This window comes from Vigna umbellata, chromosome 1 (genome assembly GCF_029865625.1).
Source record: "Vigna umbellata cultivar VRB3 chromosome 1, Vumbellata_1.0, whole genome shotgun sequence".
NCBI classification, from domain to species: Eukaryota; Viridiplantae; Streptophyta; class Magnoliopsida; order Fabales; family Fabaceae; genus Vigna; species Vigna umbellata.
The window spans coordinates 54,480,193-54,489,509 of NC_142165.1; the positions used below are offsets into that span (position 1 = coordinate 54,480,193).

Here is a 9,317-nt window from a genome sequence, read left to right on the forward strand (position 1 = left end):
AAAGTCCCAAATTTGGGCAGACCTTATCTTGTTCAAGCAAGTGGCGGTCCTCCTCTTGATGCTTATCTTGGAAGCTTGTTCAAGTGGCGCATCTTCAATTCCTAAGTTTCCTTTTCTTTAATCTCTTCCATTTTTAATTTCTTTCCCATTCTCTTAAATGTCATTTAGTATATTCTCTCTAGGTATGCACTTCCCCATCATGTGGTATCATGAGCCTTAGGTTTTTGATCTCTTAGGAATTGCATGCTAGAGTAGAATAGCTTAGATATGTTCATTTTCGCTGAGCCATTTTCTGTCTCGCCCAGCCTCTGCGTGAAAATACAGTGAACTTGTATGATTTAGTTTAGCTTCATTTCTTGTCCGTTTTCCATGAAATTTTTTTTCCTAGTTTCGTCTGGATGTCTAGTTTCATGAACATATTTTACTTTTCTCAAATTCGTTCTGACTGTTCCCAGTAAATTGTTTTCTCCACTGTGTTCATCCAGTTTTCTGCTGTTGAATTAATACTCCACTGTTTTGCTTGTTGTTGGCTGTTTGGACATTTTGGTGGCTGGAATTGCTCCCTGGACGTTGCTACACCCTCTCAATACTCTTAAGTAAGGAATCAACACTTCAAATCAATGCTTTGAGGGACTAAACCGTGGCTGTCCAGAGTCTTGTGCAAGTAGACTTTTCATCAAACAACAACAATACTATTGGAGGTCTTCAACAAGTAGGTGTCCTATTTCCTTTTGTTTGTTTGTTCCAGCTTTAATTTCTTGTCTTGGCTGGATTGTATGTGTCTTTTCTTGCTTATTAGCTTTAAATTGAGTCATATGTTTGTTCCTCTTTAGGAGTTTTCTAGAGTATTTTTCTGAAATTGCATAGCTAAGAGCATTTTTACATCTCCTTGCTTGTATGATGAATTGAGCTTGATCATCATTGGATTTAAGCGTGTGAACCTTGCTTATTTGTTCTGTATAAATAGAGGCTATAAACCATTACAATTGTGCTTCCAATCAAACACATTTTCTTCATTAAAGTGGCTTGGCCGAGACATTTTACCAAATGCTGTTTGCTGTATCAAAATAAAATCAACAAAAAAATTGGTTGCTGTTTGGTGTGCTTGGCCGAGAGTTTTCTCATTGATTGGTGTGTTTGATTGCTTCATTTAGAGCCTCTTTTTCCTTTCCAATACAGAATATTTTGGTTTGAGGTTTGCCAAAATTATTTCCAGCATTAATTCGGTCTTGCTCTTCATGTATGCGTAGCATGTTCATGTGATTTTGCTCCTTAGTTGTGTTAATTTTCTTTGCTGTCTTGTTCATTTTGTGCCACTGTTTTGACTCCAATTTCTTGTTGTTTTGTCTCTTCACATTCATTAGATACTGCCTCCTTGTTTTTGTGCCAAGTTTCTTGATTTTTTAGGTTCCATTTTCATCATTTGTCTTGTAGTTTTCATTCTTTCTTTGGCCTCTACCATGTGCTGTCTTGATTTGGCTTCTTTGCATTGAAGTGGATTGTACATCTTTCCATTTGCTTTGGACTTGAGTTGGTGCTCTCAAAGTGGACTTGTGAGACATTTTACTATCTTAAAAGAAGGGTGCTGCCCTTTCCTTGTTTTTTGAGACAATTGCCGTGAGTTTTGAACCATTTCATTGCTTTATTTGAGTGAAACAGTGACCAGAATTGTGGCTGCTGTATTGCCGTGATTTTTCATTGGTTCTAACCTGTTTTTTTTGGTGTTAGTTTTTTTTGTGGTTGTTGCCTTACCATGTCTGTAGGTTCCAGCCGTGCTTTATTTCATGGCGATAGCCCCCATGGAAGTCCTTCTAGCAAGTTTGATGTGATGAAGGCTTACCAACAACTGCAACATCAACTTGATGCTATGAGCAAGCGGTTAGACGCAGACACAAAGGCTAAAGGGAAGCAATCTCATGGTTATGAGCATGGTTCATCCAAGAAAAAGCAAGAAGACAAAGCTTTGGATCCCAACCTTGCAATGCCAAAGTTGTCTTTGCCAAGTTTCAAGGGAGATACCGATCCTAGTGTATTTTTAGAGTGGATAGCTAAAGTAGAACAAGTTTTTAGTTTGTATGATGTAGATGGACATTTGCGTGTAAAGTTAGCTACTTTAGCTTTAGAGGGATACGCCATGCAATGGCTAACTAGGATGAACATTGCCAGGGGCTCACCCGCGAGCTCTTGGGAACATTTTCGGTGCTTGTTTTACCAGCGATTCGTACCTCCATACTACCATAGGGACCTCCTGATTAAGCTCCAACGGCTTACTCAGGGTAGACGAAGTGTGGAGGAATATGCGCGTGAGCTCGAAGTGCTCTCATACCATACTAACACTAATGAGACTAACCACGCGAAAATAGCTAGATTTATTAGCGGTCTCGATAGAAACATCCAAGATGTTGTAGAGCTCCATGATGATGAGGATTTAGATGTTGTGGTACATCGGGCTATGAAAGTAGAGAAACAAATTTTAAGAAAAGAGTCCTACCGCAACAAATTTTCCACTTCTTCAAAAGATAATTTTTACAAAACCTCATCATCAAGGGACAAAGAAAAGGATGTTTCTAGAGAGATTCCTCATAAATCTCGGCCATCTTCTACTAACCCCGCGCCTTCTTCTTCTAAACCTAAGTCACCAACGCGACCTAGTCAAGTCAAATGTTTTAAGTGCTTAGGTCATGGTCAAATTGCATTTGCATGCCCAAACAAGAGGGCAATGTGCATTAGGGGAGAAGAGGTTGTCACCGATGACTCTCCTCCTTCTTCACCTTCACACACTTTTCACTCTTCTTCTTCCTCTAGTGAAGATGAGTACAAGGTTCCATTTGATGGCGACCTACTAGTTATAAGACGTCTCTTGGGTCAAGTCCACACGGACTTTGACACCACTCAAAGAGAAAATATTTTTCACACTAGATGTCTTATAGCTAGCAAGGTTTGCTCCATGATCATAGACGGGGGAAGTTGCACTAATGTAGCTAGCACACGTGTAGTGGAAAAGCTCAAGCTACCCACTATTGCGCATGCCAAGCCATACAAACTTCAATGGTTAAGTGAGGAGGGTGAAATCTTGGTAAATAAGCAAGTCCATATTTCCTTTTCCATTGGCAAATACCAAGATGAGGTTCTTTGTGATGTTGTACCCATGGAAGCAACTCACATTTTATTAGGAAGACCATGGCAATTTGATAGAAATGTTCAACATGATGGTCTTACTAATAGAATGTCTTTTACTTACCAAGGGCGCAAGGTCGTCTTAAAACCTCTAACTCCAAAGGAAATACATGAGGACCACCTCATCATGAAATCCAAGAGAGGTGAAGAAAAGGAGAAGGTCAAGAATAATTTCCTCATCTCTCATAAAGAGGTAATTAAAGTTATTGAAAAAGAGGAGAAAGCAAACAAAGACAAAGAAGAACTTGTGAGAGAAATGGAGAAGGACAAAGTCTTAGTCAAAAAGGAAGTGTTACTGAAGGCACCATCCACTCCCATCATCCAAATAGATCTAAACCATGACAGGGGAGTTTTTCAATCCTTCAACTTTTCTCCTTTTACTAAGTTTTCTTTCTTTGTTCCAAAAATATTTTGCGCAACTTTTTCACCTCCCTCTTTCCTTCTTTCCAACTATTCCATAAACATTTGTGAAACACATCATGAGTTAGTGTTACCCCTTTGGGTCCATTCAACTCAAAACAAAAATAATTTTTTCTCTAAAAATGGTCTCCTAGTTTTCACCACTAAATGCCATAAAAATATCAGGAGACTTTCTTTTACTATTACTTGTTTATATACATTGATTGGTCAACATAAATTCATTCACAAAATGTTTAATGATTTTTGCAGGTTGACATTTGATCCAGGAGGAGTTGCTTTGGTTTATACACGAAATAAGTCACTAATCTCTATTTGTTGCAGGTTTTTCAAGATTCGAGGTCGAATCCTCTCCAACCTGGGGGGATGATATGATCATAAATGGGGCAACAATGAAGAGCTTTCAAAGTGACAACAAGCATAAAAAGAGTAGAATAGGTTTCATTGGCTTGTATTTGCCTCTTTTGTTCTTTCGTTATTTCTAGTTGTAGAGACGCTTATAAACTCTTCTTTCTCTTTAAGAACAAGCAATGTGGGACTTTCCATGGCTTGGTCTTAAAAAGAAAAGGAGAGGAAATGGGCATCCTAGGCGTTAGTGCAAGGTAGCATAGGTAGTTTTCATGTTTTGAACTATAGGAGAACTAGTTGCCTTATAAACCCTTTGGAGTGGAGAGAATTGAGCAATGTGGGACTCAAAAGTCCCTAGAAGACCTGCAGCAGCTGTTGGACGAAATACACCCTCAAAAGTCCCACATCTCCTAGATCTTGCATCTTAGCTCACTCCAAAGGTTATATAAGAAGGCTTAGGGGTCTCCTTTTTGTAGACCTTACCTTGATTCAATGAATTTGAGTTGATTTGCACTTTTGCAATCTTCTTTGAGATAGAATTCTGTCTCTAAAGTCCCAAATTTGGGCAGACCTTATCTTGTTCAAGCAAGTGGCGGTCCTCCTCTTGATGCTTATCTTGGAAGCTTGTTCAAGTGGCGCATCTTCAATTCCTAAGTTTCCTTTTCTTTAATCTCTTCCATTTTTAATTTCTTTCCCATTCTCTTAAATGTCATTTAGTATATTCTCTCTAGGTATGCACTTCCCCATCACCAATGGTTAGACGCAAGATCTTTGACATAAAAAACCTGACTTGCTTAATATGCCATGATAAACGGTCGTCTCCATAACCAACCTTTCGAAAATCAACAAGTGTCATACCAGATTCATCTATTTTGACACCACTCTGATTGTCGACCCACTTACATTTGAAGAGTGCAACGGAAAACTTAGTGTAATCAACCTCCCATATCTCTTCAATTCTACCATAATATCTAATGGATCCAATTACAGGATTTTGGTCTTTGGATGTGGAAAATTGTAGCGACTCAGCTTCTAGACTGACGCCACTATTTTGTATTATGCTTTTATCATCCAAAGTCTTTGTATAGAATGTGCAATTATTAATTTCGTAGCCTGTACAACATACAACATCAAATTTCAAACCATTTGCTAGCCATAACAAAGTCTCAGAGGACCGTGATTCTTTCAAAACTTCAGATTTGAACCAGGACAAAAATGTTCTGTTATGCTCCATCAATTGTCATTTCTCTGATTGTCTTGGATACTTGTCCTTTACAACGCCTTTGTGTGCTTCCAAAAATGGGATCACTTCATCTGTGTTGCTTAATATGTACAGATGTGCTTGCATCAATTCTTCACCACTTTTTCTCACCACATTCACACCTCGGATGCTTTTACTTGTAGAATATCTATTCAACCATGATATCCGAGGGACTCCTATCGGATTTTTTGTAGTCATATAATCAGAGCAAAACTCAATACTTTCTTCAGCAATATATCTTTCAATCATTGAACCTTCTGGACGATATTGATTTTTGACATACCCTTTCAAAAGCTTCATATAACGCTCAATAGGATACATCCATCTTAAGTATACTGGTTCACACAACTTTATTTCTCTAACCAAATGAACAAGTAAATGAACCATGATGTCAAAAAAGGATGGAGTAAAAAACATTTCTAGCTGACACAAGATGATGATAATTTCGCTTTAGAGTTCATCTAACTTTGTAGGATCGACGACTTTACTACAAATTGAGGAGAAAAATGAGCACAATCGAGTTATAGTCTGCCTAACTTTTTTTGGCAAAATTCCACGAATTTCCACCAGTAACAATTGTTCATTAAGACGTGGCAATCGTGAGACTTCAGTCCAACAAGCTTTAAGTCCTGCATTGACACTAAGCTCTTGATATTTAAAGAGTATCCTTGTGGCACCTTGATACTCTTTAAACAAAGACAAAAACTTATCTTCTCTTGTCTGGACATTGTGTAACATGCATGGGGCAAATAAGTATGTTTACCAATTTCTCTTGGTGCCAACTCTTCTCGGATCTTCATGTCAACCAAATCCAAACGCGCATTCACTCCATCTTTTGTTTTTCCTTGGATGTTTAGTAGTGTACCAACCAAGCTATCACAGACATTTTTCTCTACATGCATCACATCTATGCAATGTCTAACATCTAACTTTGACCAATATGGAAGATCAAAGAATATTGATTTCTTCTTCCAAGGGGTCGTTACAGAAGACTTCTTCGACGTTTTCCCAAATACATGATGTACTCTATTAACTTTTTCAAGAACTTCAAGTCCAGTAAGTGGAATGGGTGCATTGTCTTTCTCTTGTTCTCCATTGAATGCTTTCTTTAACCTTCAATATGGATGATTAGATTGTAAAAATCGTCGATGACGCATAAACACTGTCTTCCTTCCGTGTTTTAATTGATGAGCTGTAGTGTTTTCTTCACATATAGGACACGCTTTATGACCCTTCACACTGTACCCCGACAAATTACCGTAAGTTGGAAAGTCATTAATGGAGCAAAATAGCATGGCATGCATCATGAAAGTTTCTGAAGCTAAGGAATAAAATATTTCAACCCCATCAACCCACAACAACTTCAAGTCTTCAACTACTGGCCTGAGATAAACATCGATGTCATTTCCAGGTTGCTTTATACCAGATATCAATATTGACAACATCATGTACTTTCTTTTCATGCACAATCCAGGAGATAAGTTGTAAATTATCAGTAGTATAACAGGCCAACAACTGTGATTAGTACTTAAATTACCAAATGGGTTCATTCCATCAGTAGCTAAGCCAAACCTAAGATTTCTACATTCTTCACCAAATTAGGGGAATTCTTGATCAATATTTTCTCATTGCTTTGAATCAGCTGGATGACGAAGCAGCCCATCAGTTGTTCTCTCATCTGCATGTCATCTTAGGTTTTTAGCGTCTTTAGAATTCGCAAACAAACGCTTAAGCCTGGCCACAAGTGGAAGGTACCAAACTACTTTCAAAGCAGAACAATTCTTTTCTATGTTACCACTATCTTCACCGTTGTTTTGTGACTTGTATCGTGATAACCCACATTTTGGACACTTTATCAAAACTTCATTCTCATTCCTATATAATATGCAATCATTCGGACATGCATGTATCCGTTTGTACTCCATACCCATCAGACAAAGAATTTTTTTTGCATCATAATTACGAGTGGGTAACGTATTTCCATCTAGTAGCATTTCATTCAACAACGACAACAATTTTTGTAAAACTCTTATCAGTCCATCCATTGGTCGCCTTTAAATTCACGAGCCTTAACACCGCTGACAACCGTGTGAACTTAGTTGAACCGGCATACAAAGGAGTCTCCGCATCAATGGACATCGTTTCATACACATGCGCTTGGCCAAAAGCTTCTGCTCCAACATCGCGGATCATGTCCTCTAAGTTGTCTTCTTTTGGTCGATCTTCCATATCTTTGGTGGAATCATATGCATTTTTAATTGGAGAGATAGTTGGAAAGTCTGTTTATCCGCCGTGCCTATCCATGTTGTATAACTTCGTATGAAACCATCACAGATAAGATGTTCCCTAATATCAGTTGCGTTCAACTTCCTCACATTCAAACAGTTCACACAGGGACATCTGAATTTCACTCATCACCACTTGTACTCGCATTACGTTGCGCAAACTCTATAAATTCTTCTACCCCTCTCTCGTACTCAGTGCTGATGCGTGGTAAATTAATCCACCCTCGATCAGTACACATGTTTACTGAAATTATTTAGAAAATTTCAATAATCTTGAATGATCACTTTGATCGCTTTCATATTCAAGGTGTGACCCTATCCCATTCAAGAAGATTCACTTTTTTTAGTTTATCAAACATATCAATTTTAAACAACATATCTTAAATTTCACGAAATTTTGTCAACATTTCGCATTGGTCTTCAGGTTACACAAAATGAAAGTGATTATAAATCACAATCAAATATGCACCCGAAGATCAATACAAAACACAACTGCAAAATTTCATGAAATTTAAGACATGTATATTAAAATTAATATGTATTAATAAACTATGAAAAAGTTATTATTCTTCTTAAACTGTCCAAACAGACAATTCAAAATTCAATACTTGTAAATTATTATTACCATCTCCTCTATTCATTTGTAAAAAGTACGTTTGTTCAAAAAATCTGGAGATAGTAAATAATTTTTGTATTGAATCTCAAACGGGAAACTAAGGCTAATTGTCAACAAAAATATATATTCAAGCAAACAAATAATTACGTATACAAAATGCAATATAAGAAAATAATACTTTAACCGTTACACACTTTAACACTTCACAAAATAATACTTCCACTAAACTAAAATAGTATAAGAAAATAATGCACTTAACTCTTTGTGTAGTCATGTAAGTTTGTTTAACTACAAATTCTACTAAGTGTAATGTATTATTCTAAAAGTATCTCTAATTTAATTCAAAATGCGAACACCATCCTCAATAAATTAAAAATAATTTAGAAAATCCATTTTTTATATAAATCAAGTTAGAATATATTTAGAATAAAATCAATAAGTTAGCATTAACTTATTTGACTAGCTTATAAGATGTATTTAACAAAATTGGTTGGTAAATAATTCTTTATGAATTAAGTAGTAGACTTCAATTCACAAGTCTGAATAAAGGGCTTCCAATACACATTTTGAATTTCAATGGTAACAAAATATGAGCCTTAAGCTGTTCATTAATTGACAACAGATTTACCAAGGACAACTTGTTGATCTTTCCAGAAAGCTGATAACTACTAACACTAATCAAACACAAAAGAAAAAAATATAAAAGAACAATAACAAAGCATGGTAAGGGAAGAGATGATGGCACCTTAAATTATTGCCTAGAACTATTCCTGTAGCAGCAAAACTCGGGTAACAGAGCTATATGATCAGAAGACCATTCAGGAGAAGAAGTGTTGTGTCTTTCCTCAAACTCTCCTCATCCAATAGCACCAACAATTACTCCACTTTTTGTATAAAGAGGCAGCACTGGCGGAGGCAGCACCGGCGGAGGCAGTGACGACAAAGGCAGCATCGGCGGAGGTTACAACGACGACAAAATAGTAACCTCGTTGGAGACAACGCAGGCAGCAGCGGCGGGACAACGCGATGGCGAAGGAGGGAGGCGCGACCAATAACAACAACCAGCAGCGACAACCGTGAGCACTGACAAGAAGGAGGAACGCAATGACTACGCAAGGAGTGGCAGTGGTGGACACAGAGCACAACGAAGAAGAAGCACGAGACCACAAGAGGAAGAAGAAGCTGTTGGGCGACGCAAATGAAACTGTGTAGC

General features: G+C 37.5%; 1 protein-coding gene across 1 annotated transcript; it reads left to right on the forward strand.

Annotated features, from left to right (window-relative positions):
• The first annotated feature begins 1,751 nt into the window (after positions 1 to 1,751).
• On the forward strand, positions 1,752 to 4,338 carry LOC148205770 (uncharacterized). Its single transcript, XM_088112058.1, has one exon. It carries the CDS (start codon positions 1,754 to 1,756, stop codon positions 3,962 to 3,964), a length of 2,211 nt encoding a protein of 736 aa, XP_087968184.1. The 5' UTR covers positions 1,752 to 1,753; the 3' UTR covers positions 3,965 to 4,338.
• Positions 4,339 to 9,317: the final 4,979 nt, after the last annotated feature.